General features: G+C 40.5%; 1 protein-coding gene across 3 annotated transcripts in view; it reads left to right on the top strand.

Moving 5' to 3' along the window:
• The window catches only part of DHRSX (dehydrogenase/reductase X-linked), a 208,749-nt gene that overhangs the window by 136,009 nt on the left and 54,390 nt on the right, over positions 1-18,350 (top strand). For all 3 annotated transcript variants that reach the window (XM_027674782.1, XM_027674781.1, XM_027674779.1), the window contains one exon: positions 10,356-10,457. In XM_027674782.1, coding sequence (XP_027530583.1) covers positions 10,356-10,457 — 102 coding nt within the window. The remainder of the gene's footprint in view (positions 1-10,355; positions 10,458-18,350) is intronic.

Below are 18,350 nucleotides of genomic sequence, written 5' to 3' on the forward strand. Positions count from 1 at the left end.
CTGCCAGCAAAAGGTCTCTAGCCCTTTTTTGCCATCAGTCTTTCATATGCATGTATGTGTCCTTGATCATCAAATTAAACAAGTAATTTGATATCTTAACTTTGAAGCTATGCAACCCAGGATGCATTGGGAATGCATCCAGAGCTGAGAAACTGGAAACAAATGACAGCTCTGTATACTTTGCAGAACTATACCAGTATAAATCAGTTGAGGACTCAGCATAATTTCTAGGAAGATTCATGGTCCTAGCTTGCTCTGAAATACATTTCTATTTTGTCATCTTGTATAAGCCTTGCTGACTTTTATCTTCATTAATAGCTTGACTCTGTATTGCATCCAAAAAGCTCTTTATTTGAGTTTCATTCCTGACAAAGTGTCAGCAGAGGACACTGTTATGTGTTTTAAATGAGATACAAGTCACAGTGTAGAGTTAAGCCACTCTAAGGAGTAAATGTCACCCAAGAAGAAAAAGAAACATATTTTCAGTTCACAAAATATAGTGATGAAATTTAATATAATAATCTGTTCACGCAGAAGCAAGAGGAAAATACATCTAAAAGTATAAAGAATCATAGAATAGTTTGGGTTGAAAAGGACCCTTAAGGATTATCTGGTCCAATCTCCCTGCAATGAGGTTGATAATAGTAATGAAGGTATTCAAAATCATCTTCTGTCCATAAATGATGAATCTTCATAAGCTCACTGTGAGCTCTTCTGTACCTGTGAAGCAGGGAGATTTCTGCCTGGGCCTGTTCTTTTGGTTTTGGTCCCTCTGGAGGGAAAAAAACATGCTTAGCTGTAAACATGATGAAGGCTGCCTTCCTCAAATCTCAAAAAGAGACACAAGAAACATTTTCACTGCAACACTTTTTTTTTTCCCAAATGTCAGGCTCAGAGTGAAATTGATGTGGCAATGCCATTTTCCCACCATTTCTTCACAAGGCTCTAAATGGTCCTATGAAGAGACAAAATCATATTTCCTTTCAACCTATGTGAAGGCACACCTATAGATACTAGAAATAGTGACAGAAGGAATTCCCAAAACACTTCTCCAGTGGGGTGAAAACAAAGTCTTCCCGTAGCAACATGGGAGGATATTAAAGGATTTTGTCCCTCTGCAGTCAGAAACCTGGGTGATGAGTGGCTTAACTCATGAGGAGGAGGAGAGAGATGGCATCTAATTTCCAGCAAGCATATGAGGAAATTTTATATGTATCTATTATTGTATTTGCATTCTGAAAAAATAAAGCCTCCCCGGTGGATAATCTGAAGGAAATTTTACCCAGGGGAAGCTAAGATAACCTTTTTCACCCTGGGAGCTGGCTATGGATTCCACTGCTCTTGTCCTGCTGCCACCACCTCCCAAGGTTACTCTTCTGACAAGCTGATGACAGCTTATTTCTTTTCAAGCCCTTTCCCTCCTGAACTGAAAGTGTCAAATATTATACTGCTTGCATGTTTGGAAAAGACATACAGACATACAAGCATGCTATGTCTGTATGAATTGTGCTAAAATGGCAGCATATTTAAATAACAACCCACCTGGTGTTGCAATTTGCAGTCACACATGGGCATTTGTGTTGCTTTAGATGGACTACCTTCATTTTGTATTGCTGTTAAGTCCCAGTCCTCTGGCAAGAAGCTCTGTGAAGTCATTCAGGGATCTCTCCAATGATGAGCTGATATTTTGGCATTAATGGGAACTGCTGATAGTGGTGTAACTGGAATGCTGTTCTTTCCCTTAAATTTTGCCCATTTTGATTAAGCAGTTCACAAGAGCTGCTGGAGTATTTGTTGAATATAACAAGTTAAAGGATCGCTGTACTAAGCCACACACTTCTCTTGTGGAAGCTGAAAGTAGCTAAGCCAGACTGTTCAGTTTCTGAAAGCAAATTTATTTTTTCATTTTAATCTTCCACCTCTGAGAAAGAAAAAATCTCTCAGAAAGCTGAAGACTTTTTTCCCCTGTTTCTCTTAGTAAAATAGGGTAAAGCTATATGGTTAAGAAATGGCACCACAAATTGCCTTTTTTTTTGTTTTTGCTCTTTGAGTAGACAATGTTCAAACCCCTTTATGAGGAAGCAAAAAGAAAGTATGAATTTCTAATATTTGCCCAGGGTGATTTCTCTTCATGTTGTAAACACTGATGCAGAGCTCTTGTTCCCCTGAATGGGCTGGAGGATGACACACAGAGGCTGTTTACAAAGGCTGACATTAAGCACAGGACATTCATCTCTTTATACTGCCTTTAAAGTTAGTGGCACCAGAATGGATGACTCAGAGAAGGAGCAGCTGAATTTAGGTGCTCTTGCTTGCCTGCTGGAAGGCTGTAGACAAACTAGGCTACCTTAAGTTGTGAGAGTATCTTTTAATATAAAAAAATACCCAAATGGTATATCTTTAAATGTGCTCACTATTTTGATCTGCACTCACACACTTTGCCAGATGGATGTCTTCCATTGGTCTTCTTCAACGGGATATCACAGGCATTAGCTTGAATAGTAAATCTGTGCTAGAGTTAGCCATTCTTTATTGTTTCTGTTAATAGTCTATGAAAGATCAATGGTCTGAAAAAGGCCCACAATATTATTTAGGCTAATAAAGGACAGAGAATAATACTGGGGAGAAATTATAAAATGCCCAACATTATCACCCACAGTCACATACTTATAACAATTTGAAGGATTAGGAGCCAAAGTTATGCAAATTGTCATCATAACCACGACTAGAATTAAGGGTTGGCTAGTGTCATAAGTAGATGGCACATTCCAGGATTTTCTGTATGTTAATCAATTTAATATTTAATTCTTCTGAATCTTGGCTGCTAATGAAGAATGGGTGAGATTCTAAAGTGCTTGTGGTGTAGAAGCCAGAGAGGTCATTAAGTGCATAAAGGCAGGAGTCCAGCATAAATAGAAGACACTGTGCTTGTTGCATTTATGATGACCATCTCTCATTGTGCTCAATATGCAGTTGGTTGGTACATGCCTTGTTTACCTCAAGGATTTTGTTTGGTTTTGTTTACCTAGAAGCCCTTTTAAAGTAAGAATTTTATAGTCCTGAATAGCATGCAGTGTTCTGTCACCATGCACATCTGAGCAGAACTTGTATCACAGACCTTGTGTGAGTCCAAGACAATGCAGGAAAATTCTGTTAATGGGAGTTCTGTTTTGTAGACAGAGGCCTGTGTGCTTCTGCACATACGCAGCTGACAGAATGATAAACCACAGGTTTGTGTTAGCAGCCTAGAACTGCTTTTGCATTTTCCATTCACAGCATTGTCATAGAGTAGCCACAGTTTTGACTTCATCTGCCCAGAAGTTCATTCCCCTCCCTTGGCAGCCCTGTTTTGATTGAGGACAAGTTTTCTTTTGGTTGGAAGATATGTAAGCAGATGAGCAGACCTTGCTGAGAAAGATGAGTTGATTCTGCGACACCTTACGCTGGGGAGAAAGGACTACAGGAAAAGAGAGATACCCTTTTCCTGCTAGACTGAACCAGCCAAAGCCACTGTTAAGTAGTGTCAGCAAGGATAGTGCAGTGACAAAAGGAAGGAGGCTCCAGTCAGTACTACTTTATGTCTTCTCTTCCTCCCAATTCATGCTCCTTTTTTCCTGAGGTTTGCTCTACTTCATCTTCACATAGCTCTGCAGTGCAGCATCTGCCAGATGGTGGGTATCTGACTCATTAAGAGCCCTTTCTGACAAACATCTCTATTACACTATCCTGGTGCTCAAAAGCATTCTCAGTTCTTTATGACCAGGACAGCATTTCTCCTTGCTGCTATGCAGATGCCAAAGTATAATTCTGTGAGGCAGAATAGCAAATAAAAGGCCAATTCCTCAGTACCCACTGTGGAGTTTTTGAGCATGAATACATGACTACTGAGCACCATTCTTTATTATCTTGTCCATGAACTTTTGCTGTCCCTTGCTGGAGAAGCAACTCTTCCTGCTGGTGCCTTCAGACACTGGATAGATGAGTGGCAAGCAGAAACAGGCAAAGCAATCCTTTCTGTTGTCTCTCTCCATCATGAACAAGTTCTCATCTCCCTGCACTGCTGGGCAGACTTGCGGCTTTCCCTAGAATGGATCCCCTGCTTGTGTTTTTAACACAAAGGCAGTGGAAGCATGATAGAAAACTGCTTTGGCATAAGTATTAAAAGCAAGTTGACTTTGACTTATGATTTCTGCTGAAGCAGAGCTCTAGCTGTCCGTAAGAATTTCAATAAGATGAGTTAGAGTTGAATGCATAAAAAGTCTAATTGGTAGGTGGCCTTATCTTAATCTGATCTAAATCATGCCTAAGTGCTGTAGTCTTTGTGGAAGCCAGAACATTGCATTTTCCTGTGTTCAGATGATCAGTGAATATCTTAGAAGTTGCAGTCCCTGATCATTAACTGCAATATCTGTCCATTATTTTTGCTTCTGAATTTTCCTTCTGTAGTAGACTGAAATTCCTATTTCATGCTTTTTATGCCCTGTTATACAGACACAAGAAATATGCAGCCAGAGTCAACTGTGCAGGCATAGAAAGCAGAGAACTCTGGATGCTAAAAAGAAAGCAGGCAGACAGAAATGGAGATTTTGACCCCAAGGGGAAGCTCAGGGGAGTGTGAGCACTCAGGGGCTGTGTCAGGCTCTCGTAACACTGGGCCTTCTCCCATCTTTTGTGGGGTTCATGGGGTCAGAAAGCTCTCCAAGAGCTAACAGATGCCAGTGCTTCACGTTCTCTAATTTTATTTACCGTGACCAAGCAAGTGGAGGGTGTTCAGTGCAGAAACAAGCACTGCAGAGTACAGGCGCTCAGTGGTGTCACATGCAGTCAGCCAGCGTGGCTTTGTGGGATTTGTATGGGCCTCTTGAGGTGCAGCCACAAAAACATTTTGCTGTCGCTGAAAAGGTGCTGCACCACGCAACTACATGTTATAACCATGATATACATATCTATTCATATGTGGTTAATGGCATAAATAACTCTAACCGTCTTTTGGGAAATTGTGCTCCTTCTGTATTTCATTAGTTAATAACTTTTTGACAACTGAGTCATCAGATTACAATAAAAGAACAGAAAAATATTTTTAAGAGTGAGAATTTTAGCATGTGTCTGGCAATTATGGAGGTACTCACTTTCATTGGAAAGATTATTTAAATAAGAACACGGAACACTTCCAGTAGAAGAAAGAAATATGGCCATGTCTGTCACTATACAAGTAGCTGAAAGCAAGTAGTATAGGAGAAGGAGAGATAAAATGGATAGAGTTAGAAATTTGAGTATTTCAGTAGCATTAGCTGCAGATATTCTGTATGTAGCTTATTTTGTATGTAGCTTCTACTCCTCATTTTTGTGCTAAATAACATGCAGAAAATGAAAGGAGCAACTTAGCTTTAAAAACTTATTATATTATTAAACTCTAAAGCAGAATAACCACTATTGTGGTAAAAGATAAGAATTTTGGAGTTGTTCAGTTTTCCTGCTGTTATTGCACATCTTCTTTTTGCTCATAGCTATCCTATATGGAAAACCTTTCGCTATTATTGTTTCCATAAAGTAATTCAAATCATATTGCTAGTTCACAATCAGGTTTGGTCATTTGCTCACATTATGAAACATTCGTCTTAATTAATTAAGACATCTAAAAATTTGGTATGCTTAGTATATTTGTGCATGCTTCAAACTTTTCTGGAAACTTTTCATCGTCCTTAGCTTCTCACTTTGTAATTCTTCAGTACATTGATTAAAAACAAACAAACAAACCAACAAACAAATATTTGCACCATGGACAAAGAAGAACCTTATTTTCCATTCAAAGCCCTGCCTCTGAGTCAGCACACAATGTGGAGACACATTTTGGCACTTTTTCTCTGGTGGATCAACACCTCAGTTGCCGCAGTGCTCGCACCAGTAAATCCGCCTCCCTGGCAGAGAGCCTCCATGCGTGAATGAGCACCAACAAGGGCTCTGGCCATTAGTGTTTCTGCCCTGTGAGCAAAAAGAAAAGTTTGGGGGTTGACTTGCTTGTTTGTTTTCCTTTCCAAAGCATGTTCTGATCTTTTGATGGCAAGTGCTTTACCAATACTGAATATGATGACACACTTCCCATATAAGCAAATAAATAAGTTTAGTAATGATAGCCTTGGCCTAGTATGCCATTAGTCTGGGCATTGTACAATCATAATGAAGGACAGCATTTGCTCTGCAAAACTGCAAAATTAAGGGAGGGGAGATCAGATAGCTTAGCAAAAGGTTAATTTCCAGGAAGGATGGGACTGCACTGGTCAGACTGAAAAGCACTCACCTTTGCACACAGGTTATCTAACCACCACTGTTGTTGGCAATGCAGAAAAGGACAATTTCAAGGTCAGGTAAGGGGAGGGATTAAAGTTTAGCTTAGTGAATGTTCCCAGAAGCCTGTTTTTCTTGCATACATAGTGGCATTCGTAAAATCCAGGGGAGTCAATAATGTTGTCGGAGTCCATATAGGTGATGAAGAAGTGTTTGAACCCTGCACCACGACACAAAATACTGCAGCTAATGAAAGTCTAATGCCTCCTGTACCAAAATGAATATTTTTGTATTAAAAGTGACTCCTCCGTTGGCAGTGTGAATGACTATCTCATAAGAAGCTGATCATGCTTTTCCTAATCTCTTTCCTTGGTGAGCTGCCTTGAGAAGTAAAGCATAAAGCTTCACCTAGGTCTTCACTCCGTTCGTTGTTGCACTAGTTACTAACAAGTTAGCAGGACCGGGTTTTGTGTATCTGAGCAATTACAGTGGTTTTATACAGCTGCCAGGTCACAAAAGGAATAGCCTGAGCAACTATCTTCTTTTACAGGAATTCATAACTTTTGCATTTCCTTACCATCTCCAGGTGCAGGGCATCAGTGAAATTAAACAAAATTGCAGCCCTCCTAAAGGTCTGCAGAGAGCTCAATAAATTGTCCATTTCTATTCATGGATCAGTGTTGTTGGAATGGTATGACTTTACAGCCACTTTGAAAAAATGTATTTACATTATCTTATAACTGGAATCTAAGTGTTGTTGTTTGGTTGGTTTTTAATGGAAAAGGCCACTGAGTAATTTATATACATTCACTAAGATAGTTTCAGAAGACTCATACTGTCTAGGTTCAAAATATATAAGGTTAGGGATCTGAAGGAACTATTCTGTAAAGGAATTAAATAACAGTTGTGATTGTCTTTTTTCATTTATCTTACTGTTGTGCCTGCAGGCCTTCCTAATTTCTTATTGTTTTGACATGCTATAAAGAGGCATTATAGCTCAGAGCCTTGGTAGGGACAGGATGAAACAGTTTGGGCAACATCCCTGATGAACCAGGGAAAAGAGCAAGAGAAAAAGTCTCTTACTGGAGCCAATTTATCCAACAGTTTGATCTTCGTATCAGAAAGGCATTCTTTAACGTTTTTGAAGAACTATATATCTTTAATTTCCTCTTCTTTTAAAGGCTGATTCTTTCATAAGAAGAGGTGGGGGAAGCCATGCTGTAGGAAGGGGGTGGCCGTTCCTTCCTGTGGAGCACAGGGCAGCAGCCTCGGTGTAGCAAAGGGAGGGCAGAGGGGAGCAGGGAAAACACAGTGAGGCTCTGGAACCCCAGACCTTTGATGTGGTTGCCAAAACCATCCTGGAGACTGGGCATCTGTGCAGAGTTTTCCACAGCTTGGGAAATCTGGGAGTTTGTTGAAATCAAACAGGACAGTAAGAGCTCACCCTGCAAGGACACAGTGAGCCAAGGGTATTATGCTTTGTACAAGCCTTTGCCTTTCTCTCTGTTGGACTTAGTCACTGCAGATCACTCAGTACTGTCTGACTTTCTCAAGTTTTGGTCTTCCTTAGAAAATTCACTTTCTGGAAGAAGTTCAAGCAAGTCCACCTCAGAGTCCTAACATACTTGGTCTGGCCAGGGTGGAGCTGACAACAACTAGCTGACTTACGTTCCCACAGTGACACATAGCAAATCATTGGAGAGATGAATGTCTGCACTAGAGGCTCACATTTTCTTGCTTCAAACATAGCTGATGCTGAAACAAATCAAAAGTCAGTCATGCAATATGTACTTTCTTAAAGGCTAAAATAATTGAACAAGGTCATAATTTTCTTCCTTTTCCCCCTTTGCAGAGTTTCTAAAGAATTTGGATTGTTTGTGTAGTGATAGCTACTGCTGTTGGGGGGGGGGGGCGCTGCTTGTTTTCACTTCAAAACTCTGGTCATGGATGGTCATGTAAGGCAAGGCAACTGATGAGATAGTGCTGTGAGAGTCTGAGGTTGAAAGCTGCCCAACTGCAACAGGAGGACAATTTTCAGACCTCATGGGTTTAAAGTTACTGGGGGATTTAAGCAATATTTTTTATTTTATTCAATTAATTTTATAGCATTCTAGGCCTTGTTGCCCACACAGAAGCAGCTCTGCAGCGTTTAACATCCTGCTTTGCAGAGGCTGCTGAGCTCTTTGGGCTGGAAGTCAGCTTAAAGAAGACAGAAGTTCTCCATCAGCCTGCACCTCAGGAAGTCCCCCACCGTCCCCACATCACCATCGGCCAGTCAGAACTCAAATCAGTCCAACAGTTTAACTACTTAGGCAGCCTCATCTCCTCAGATGGTAAGATCGACGGGGAGATAGATAATAGGTTAGCGAAGGCATATAGTGCCTTTGGAAAACTCCATAAAAGAGTATGGCGTAATAAACACTTGAAGAAAAGTACCAAGATCAGTGTTTACAGAGCCATAGTGCTGTCTACTCTTTTATATGGTTCCGAATCATGGGTCATCTACCGCCACCACCTGCGTCTCCTAGAACGCTTCCATCAACGCTGCCTCCGTACAATCCTGAACATCCGCTGGTCAGATTATGTGACCAATACATCTGTTCTTGAACAGGCAGCAATCACAAGTATTGAGGCCATGTTACTGAGAACACAGCTGCGATGGGCAGGGCACGTCTCCAGGATGAAGGACCACCGCCTCCCTAAGATCCTGCTTTATGGTGAACTTGCCTCCGGCTGCCGCAAGAGAGGAGCTCCGAAGAAAAGATACAAGGACTCCCTGAAGCAACAACTCAGCCTCGGGCATATTGATCACCATAACTGGTCCACTCTGGCCTCTAATCGGGAGGCCTGGAGACAGACCATTTATAACGCTGCTGATGCTTTTGAGAAGGCACGCAGGATCACTCTTGAGGAGAAAAGACAACGCAGAAAGAATCGAGCCTTGCAGAATATACCATCTAAGGAGTCTTTCTGCTGTGTCTTTTGCAACCGGACTTGCCTTTCTCGTATTGGCCTTTTTAGCCACCAACACGCTTGCATGAAAAATGGGTAGAGCCCTTCCCAAATCTTCGTTCGCGAAGCCTAGCCATGATGATGATGATGAGTGAAGGTCAATGATTGACAAATGCTTTGGACAAAAGGATGCTTGTTAGAGACATGTTTTCTTGGAAATAAAAACATATTGGTATCAAACATATTTTGAGACACTGACACCCTGCCTCTTGAGCAAGATTGTTGGTGTAGTCAGATTGCCAGCACCCTGCCCCTGCCACCCTTCCCCTTGACCAACACCGGCGGCATAAGCAGGGTGCTGCCCACGGTATCCATGTGAGGTATGTTCCTCTTAAATCACACTGCCATTGCTGGAGCCAAGGGTCAGCACAACTCTTGCTCATGCTTAAATAGCATTTACGTGACTGGCTGTTGCTCCCCGGTGACCCGGACACCAAGTGTCCCTGGATGCCCACAGGAGCAATACTTGTAATCCTTGTTTGCTATCAGTGATCAGTTGATTCACCATATGGGCACCCTGTTGCTCATCTTTCCTACGAGCCTAATAAACTTTTGTTTTTAAACTATTTCTACCATATATACTCAGAAGATAATCTGTGAAAAAACAAAGGGCAGCATATTGGTATCAGAAACACAAGGAAACTCTGTGGTGTCTGACGTGCCTTCTCTCCCTATTTAATTTCCAGCTGCCATGTCGTGATCATCTCAGTGCTGCAGAGGTGTAGCCCCTCTCCCTAAATGGTAGCAGTAGGAAAAACTGTAGGACTGGGACATATTTGCTCCATTTGACACCCTTCTTCACCTCCTGAATTCAACATTCCCCGTATTTGCTCTGTGAAGAATCAATAGTTTAAAGATAGAAATGAGCGGAGAATGGAGAAAGAAGAAACCTTCTGAGACCAGCTTCACCCATGATTTTGAAAAGCCTGGTTTATTTTTAAAACCTTTACTATACTGGTGACATTATCACAGGAGTCCTTGTTGATGTATATAAGTGTGTTTTTATATCATTGTAACTGACTTAACTCTGTTTTTGTTCATCTCCTCTTCTCTCCCAGTGGAGTTTTTATACTGTGATTTGGCTTCCATGAAGTCTATACGGCAATTTGTGCAGCGGTTTAGAGCAAAGAATTGTCCACTCCATGTCCTGGTGAATAATGGTGAGTTCTGTTTTTTTATTCACATATCTGCAGGGGAAGATGTGATAAATGGAGCTGTCATCTATCACTTCACATTTCAGATAGGTTATCTGAAACATGCAGCAGGTTACAATAAGGTTGCAGTAGCAGGGATGTCTTCTTAGGAGTTAAATTGCATTTTTTGCAGAGAGAGTCAAATGAGCAGACTGAACACTTCAGTGTCACAGCTACTCATGATGTTATTGCAAATCTGGTTCCTTTGCTGTGCTTTTTTAGCTCTCTAGCAGTAAAAATCATGCAACTACACAAGAATCTGAGAATCTGGAATAAAAGTGAAAAAGGAAGGGGAAGCTGTACTTTATGCCAATTGGAGGACTGGGCAAAAACCAACCATATGAAGTTCAACAAGGAAAAGTGCCCAGTTCTGTACCTGGGATGGGGCAACCCTGGATGTACGTACAAACTGAGGAATGAGATGCTGGAAAGCAGTGCTGTGGAAAGGAATCTGGGGGTCCTGGTCGATGGCAAGTTGAATATGAGTCAGCAGTGCCCTGGCAGCCAGGAGGGCCAACTATTTCCTGGGGGGCATCAGGCAAAGCATCACCAGCCAGTCGAGGGAGGGGATTGTCCCGCTCTGCTCTGCACTGGGGTGGCCTCACCTTCAATATTGTGGCAGTTTTGGACACCACAATGTAAGAAAGATATTAAGCTACTGGGGAATGTCCAAAGGAGGGCAACAAAGATGGTGAAGGGCCTTGAGAGGAAGCTGTACGAGGAGCAGCTGAGGGCACTTGGTCTGTTCAGCCTGAAGGAGACTGAACTGCAGTCTACAACTTCATTGTGAGGGGAAGAAGAGCTGCAGGCACTGATCTTTATGGTGACAGGACCTGAGGGAATGGCCTGAAGTTGTGTCGAAGGAGGTTTATGTTGGATATTAGAAAGAGGTTCTTCACCCAGAGGGTGGTTGGGTTCTGGAACAGAATCCTCAAGGAAGTGGTCATAGCACTAAACCTGACAGAGTTCAAGAAGCATTTGGACAATGCTCTCAGGCATGTGGTGTGATTCTTGGGGATGTTCCTGTGCAGGGCCAGGAGTTGGGCTCAATTATCCTTGTGGGTCCCTTCCAACTTGGCATATTCTGTGATTCTCTCACCTTTATTTACTTTCTCTCCCCTTATATTTTTTCTGTATGAACACTTGTTTACTGTGGCTGTCTGATGAGCTGGGTTGGGGTTTTAATGCATCTGAAATATAACCTAGTAAATTATCCAGCAATCTCAGAGAAGTCACTGCATAGATCAAAGTGCTACTGGAAAGTTGTCCGTAAAGCTGTATCCTCAGTGGTCAGAGGACAAATTAAAAGGACAATATTTATCTTGCATTCATACAATTATCAAATGAATCTCATTACTCTTAGGGATTTTAACTTTTATTACTCACATACTTGCCATCTAATTTTGTTTTATAGCCCCAATATTTTTGGAAACCAGCCCATACAATAATTTTCCTCCAGAAACCATGCATGCTCTGCATGCACTTTCCTAAAAGGGAATTTTCACCTGTCTATTTGACTAGGGCAAAAACCCGCCAGCAAAAATTTAGGGTTCTTTTAGAATTTTTCTGCTGTTACATGCTGCTGTTCTTGTTTTCCCAATCATTTGCATATATTTTATTAAGACATCCCAGAGAACAAACATACTGTAAATGAATGGGTTTGTTACATTCGTTGGTGCCTTAAAGAACTCTTTGTAACACAAGTAAATATTGCAATAAAAATTCAAGTGTTTTTTATTTGCTGATTGATATGAAACATTCATGAAATGGTCAACTAAGTGTTCATTTTTATTTGATTAGTCAAAAAAGCCCACTATTATTATTTTAATTGTGCAGTAATTAGAGGTAGTGGATATTTGAGCCTGGTTATAAAATCTTTCCAGATTTACATGACTAATTTTACTATTTGAAAAAACAGCATTTTCTGGAAAAATGGGGTTTGAGATCTATGTTCCCATCAGGCATCCCCTGACCTCCACTAGTTTTCAGTATGAGCAAAGCCAGAACTGTCAGCAGGGGCTTGGAAGTCATTTGGAGGAGAAATGATGAGGCTGAAGCAACTGGGAAGCCCTCTAGAAGAAAGGCTTTTGCTCTGTCCTAGCTGCTGCTGAAGTGGAATGGATGTTAATAAGTGGAGTGGATGGAAGTTAATATGTCTTATTCAGGAAACAAAGTTATATGAAAATAGGTCTCCTAATAGGCCTAATGTGCCATGAGACCAAAGAGTGTAAGCCCAAAGCTTCTTTTAAGAAAGAAGTTTGAGACTAAAATTTGCCTGATTCATTCTGTGTTTCATGACTTCCAAGAAGGGCATTTGATTTCACTTACTCTTGATTACCAAATACAGTTGGCAAGAGAAATCTGTTGTTTGAGAAAATCCTCTTAGAAGCTACAATGAAATGAATGGTCCAAATCTGTGGTTTGCTGAATCCTTAACAGAATCACAGAAGCAAGCACGCCTAAAGCTGCTGTAAAGAATCCCTTATAATTAGGTTAGTCTCCAACCATTACCTGGCAAGTCACCAGTCCACTTCTGAAAGGTCTTTCCTGCATCTTTTTTTTTTTTATGGTCCTTTTTTTTTTTTATGGTCCTTTTTTTTTGCTTTTGTAATTAATCTGTAGCATTTAATTTTGTTACTAGTTTCATAATGAAAGCCCAAATGTTTTCTTGGTACAAAAGAGGAAAATGAACATACCTAATGGAGGAGAAATGGCCTGATGCAAAAACCACCAGTGTTAAGCACAACCAAGTGCTGACATTGGGTCTATCTGGTTGGGTTTTCCTTTTCCCTTTCCCTTCCTCTTTCACTTTTTTTTTTTATCATTTTTTCTACTGTAATGCAATGCACTAAGGAGGATGATTCAGTCAATCATGGACAGCAGAGCTGGAAGCACTACTCACTCAAAACCTCACCACTGCAAAATTGAAATATCTCATGGGAATGAGTTGTTGGGTATGTTGTCAGTGAAGGTGTACGTGGTCAGAAAGCTGTGTTGTCTGGTGGAATGCATTTTGCATGACTGTCAGATGTCTTTCAAGACATCTCATAATGGCGTGGTTGATTTTATTATGTTTCAGTGTATACATTTAGAGTAGTAGGTTTCTTAGTGTCACCTTGTACTTTTTTATTTATTACTGATCTCAAAGCTCTAGCATTCTTGATATGAAGAGTTATTTTTAATTTTAGCATATGGGGAAGAGCTTGTGGGCCAGACAGCTACACAATGCATTTGTAGGCAGCCATATGCTTTTAAGAATCTGACCTAAAATCTTTTGGGGTAATGCAGAGTCTCCATTATGTTTTGAAAACCAGACTTTGTGTGGATCTCACTACTTCTGAATCAGACCATCGTCAAGCTAATAAAAATTTTCCTCTCTGTCTTCATGAGACAAAGCATTTTACTGTTAAGGACTGTACTCTAATTTATTATACTTAGTGTAAAAAAGCTAAGAACTGTTACATTGCATTTTTTTCACAATATATTAGAATAATTTAATTCCTTTAAATCTAAATCTTTTATATTGATCGGTATAATGATGTTAATATGTTAGTGATCATTCCACATATTATCTCCATGAATACATATCCTGTATGTATGTGAAGGTGTATGATATTTGTTGTGGGTTTGTGTGAACCTGTCAAAAAGCCAAACATTTGAAGATGAATTAATGAAAGTTCCTACATTTTACAGTAATGCAAACTATGACATTAACATTGAAATATTATTAAAGACAAGTGATTTGGCGTGAATTACTGTACTGTATAAATAATCAATCCTACATGTCTGACGTAGATTGTTATGAAACTCAGCAGTTTTCCTTTTTTTTTTAAGGAATGTATCTCCATTACTTGCTCTCCATCCCTTGCCGAACTCAAGGATCTAGTTGGAAATTAAATTCATACTAAAATTCTGAGTTTCAGAGTATTCTCCCAAAACTAAACACTCAAGTCCCAAAAAAATTTCAAGAAGATTTAGGTATTCTACTTAATGGAAATTAGTGCACTAGAGTCACCTCCTCTTTTTGTTATAGCTTATTTTAGCATATACATTTAACTTTGTAATTTCTAATTTGAAAGGAAAAATTTGGTTGAATGCACACATTATTTCAGATGACAAATAAGGGCCTGTTTTTCCATTGCTATGCTTTCTGCATCAGTAATGTGCGTGCTCAGCTCTTGGTTTTTAAAATAAACAAAACACATTAAAAATGCAAATAGAGTATTACATAAACTTCTTATTTTTTTTTTTAATATACCATGCTAGCGCTAAAAAGAGAAAAATACTATGACACAGAAAACAAATCCATTTTCTGTAGAAAACAAGAAGTAAGCTAAATGGCTGAACTGGATGCAACACAAGCAGTTCAGAAAGCTTAATCTGACAGAAGGTCAGAATATGTCTTCTAGTCCACTAATTAGCAATTGGGTGCTAATTTTTAATTCTGTTTTTGAAAAGAACTGTGTCTTTTTACAGCTGAAAAGCATTCAGCAAATTACAGCATGTACCTTAGTGTAATTATTTAATACATTCATAAAAATGACATTGCTGTTAAAATGCATTACAAAGTCTGCTCTCCTCTTGTGGTTGCAAAAGGGACAGATAGTAAAACACTTTGTAAAATTCCATGAGCACTAATTACTGTTCCATGCCAGAGAGGTTTTTTCCTAACTTGAAGCCAGTAATTTTCTCTGTGTGCTAGAAATGTTTCTCAGCACCTTATAGTTTATGTTTTTGCTTATACACTGTTTACAATACTTAATTATCTTAAGACCAAGAGAGCTAACACCAAAATCACTACGTATTTAGTGATACCAGAATACCTATGGATACCAAACATGCACAGTCTAACTCATTAACAATGAAATACCAACTTAAAGATTTCAGGCTATTATTAGCCTATTGCAGACAGATTACAGTTAAAATATTTTACATTGAAGCCTATCTAAGCCAATTTAAAATCAGTATTTCTGAACTGCTGGCTATTTCAGAAATTATATTTTGTACTTTGTGGATCATCTGAGAAATTATCAATCTTTTGATAGAATGAATAAGTTTCTATAAGCTTCCCTCTTTAGTTCTTAAGGCACAATAAAAGCTGTTTCAATAACTATGTGAAATATATATATATATATTTTGCGTTACCTGCACACAGTTCAGCCATGTGCAGGTCAGCCATAATCCTTTGCCGGGAGCCCTCTGAATAGTCCCATGGATGCTGTCATGGTTGATCATATATTAAACTATTCTTGTGTTTGAGTATTTGCAGGATCAGATCTTCAGAAGTGTGAGATTTGAGGGCTAGGAATAAGGGCATATATCAGACTCAAACAATTTTATAGAGACTTACCTACTCACAGGTCTTATTGATGAGATGGATTTAATAATAGTTAAATTGCTTGAAATTATCACAGTTGGATATATGAAAAGGTCCTGTCCCACTGGATTAGGTAAGAGTCAGCTCCCTTCTCTGTAGCAGCTGTAGCCTGCACTGACTGTTACGATGAAGATGAGAGAAACCTCAGAGATGTGAAAATTCACTGGGGAAGGCCTTGAGGGAAAGTTAGCGAGGAGGGTTGCAGTTGACTATATTGAAACTTGGATTTCATCAAAATTAATGCTTCTCCTCCAGCCACACAGGAAAGCTGTGGTGAACTCAGGATATGGTATCTCATTAATCATCTTCCAGTGTCTTACTTACAACATCATGTTTCATCTTTATTCTTTCTCAGAGACAAATTAAAGCAACACTTAAGCAAAGCTGCAGTGGAAAAGGTATAGAGGGACAGGGAGAAAGAGAGGACGAGTAGAAGAGCAAGTGGCCCTTTACCTGTATATAATGGATGATAAGTACTAGACATCATGGGAGAGCTGGGCCTTTGGGGGATGGTTCAAGCTGGAAAAGGTAATTTGAGCTGATGAAAAGATTGGCTTAAAATGGATCTTCCATGGATGATGGGAAAAACTAGAAGATTCATAAGGACACTAACATGCAAGATTAACATGTTCTAAAAGAAGAAAACTCTCAGAAGTGATATTTTTTAAGAAGTTCAGTCTATGACTTCATTTTCTCAGATTTTTCAGAAGAGAGATATATCTTTATAAGAGAGATAGGGATGCTGGCTGATCACACACTGCTCTTCACAGGTATTAGGTGCCTTGGGTACTGCAAGTAACTTGTCTGGGCACATGTGTCAGAGCATCATGATACTGCTGACAGTATCTGGCTTGTTCAGATCAACTGAGGGTTGTGCAATGCCAACATTTACCTAGTGCCTGGACTTTTAGCAGCAGTCATCAGCCAGAGATTTTACTGTATTTGAATAACATTGTTATCTGCCAGAATGATAACTATCCTTGTAGTGGGTTGACCCTGGCTGGATGCCAGGTACCCACTAAAGCCACTCTCTCACTCTCCCTTTGCAACTGGACAGAGGAGAGAAAAAAAACCCTGAGGATTCATGAGGTAAGAGCTGGGAGAGAATCAGTTACTGATTGCCTTCATGGGCAAAACAGACTTGAAGTGGGGATATTACTTAAATTTATTACTAACAGGATAAGAGCCAAAGAGTGAGAAGTAAAATTATCTTAAAAACACCTTCTGCCCACCCCTCCTTTCTTCCATGTTCTCCCTCCTCCACCACAGCGGTACAGGCAAATGGGGAATGGGGGTTACAGTTAGTTGTTGTTTCTGCCGCTGCTCAGAGAGAGGAGTCCTTTCCCTGCTCCCATGGGGTCCCTCCCATGGGAGACAGTCCTTGATGGACCTCTCCGGTGTAAGTCCATCCCTTGGGCAACAGTTCTTCCCAAACTGCTGTCCCATGGGTCACTTCTCCATGGGGTGCAGTCCTTCATGAATGAGCTGTACCAATGTGGGTCCCCCACAGGGGCCACAAGTCCTACCTGAGAAAAACCTGCTCTAGCGTGGGCTTCCCTCTCCACTGGCTGCAGGTTCCAGCAGGACCCTGCTCCATCTTGGGCCTCCCACGGAATTGCAGCCTCCTTCTTGCATCCACCTGCTCCAGCATGGGTTCCTCCATGGGCTGCAGGGGGGTCTCTACACCCCAATGGTCCTCCAAGGGCTGCAGGGGCACAGCTGCTCCACCATGGTCTGCACCACGGGCTGCAGGGGCCTCAGCTCCGGCGCCTGGAGCACCTCCTGCCCCTCCTTCTGCACTGACCTTGGTGTCTACTTTGTTGTTCTCATGTTCTCACTCCTCTCTTCCCTGGCTGGAATTCTTTCTGCGCAATGGCTTTCTGTTCTTAAATATGTTGTCACGGAGGTGTTACTATCACTCCTGATTTGCTCAGCCTTGGCCAGCTGCAGGAAGCCCATCCTGGAGCTGACTGGCATTGGCTGCACTGGACAGGGGAAGCTTCTATCTTCTAGAAGCTGGCAGCTTCTAACAGAAGCCACCCCTGTAGCCCCCCCTCATTACCAAAACCCAGCCACAGAAACCCGCTACAATCCTATATAAAGATATCAGATTTCTTATAAAAGGTTTATTTTTTATTAGAAGAACTCATAAGTTAGAAGAGCAACTTTAGACTACTTCTGGCTTTCAAACAGTAAGGATTTCATTCAAGAAAATCCTGAATTTTGTTTGAAACTATCTTTGTCTTTCTGAATATTTCCAAAGCTTTTTCTGTGTCTGTGATATCAAACACTTCGTGAAAAGGGAAATATCTCAGGCTCCACAAGTTGCAGGTTCTTGACCCATTTGCTTTTATGTCCTGAATGCGAATGTTTTATCAGTGGAAGACAGATACAAAATGCAGCTATTGATGGATTAGGAAACCTAACTGGTTCTACTTAAGTGTGTGGAACACTTGCCATTGGCTTTTCTGAAAGGCAGAAGT

This window comes from Neopelma chrysocephalum, unplaced genomic scaffold (assembly GCF_003984885.1).
Source record: "Neopelma chrysocephalum unplaced genomic scaffold, ASM398488v2 Primary Assembly neopelma1_25, whole genome shotgun sequence".
NCBI lineage: Eukaryota > Metazoa > Chordata > Aves > Passeriformes > Pipridae > Neopelma > Neopelma chrysocephalum.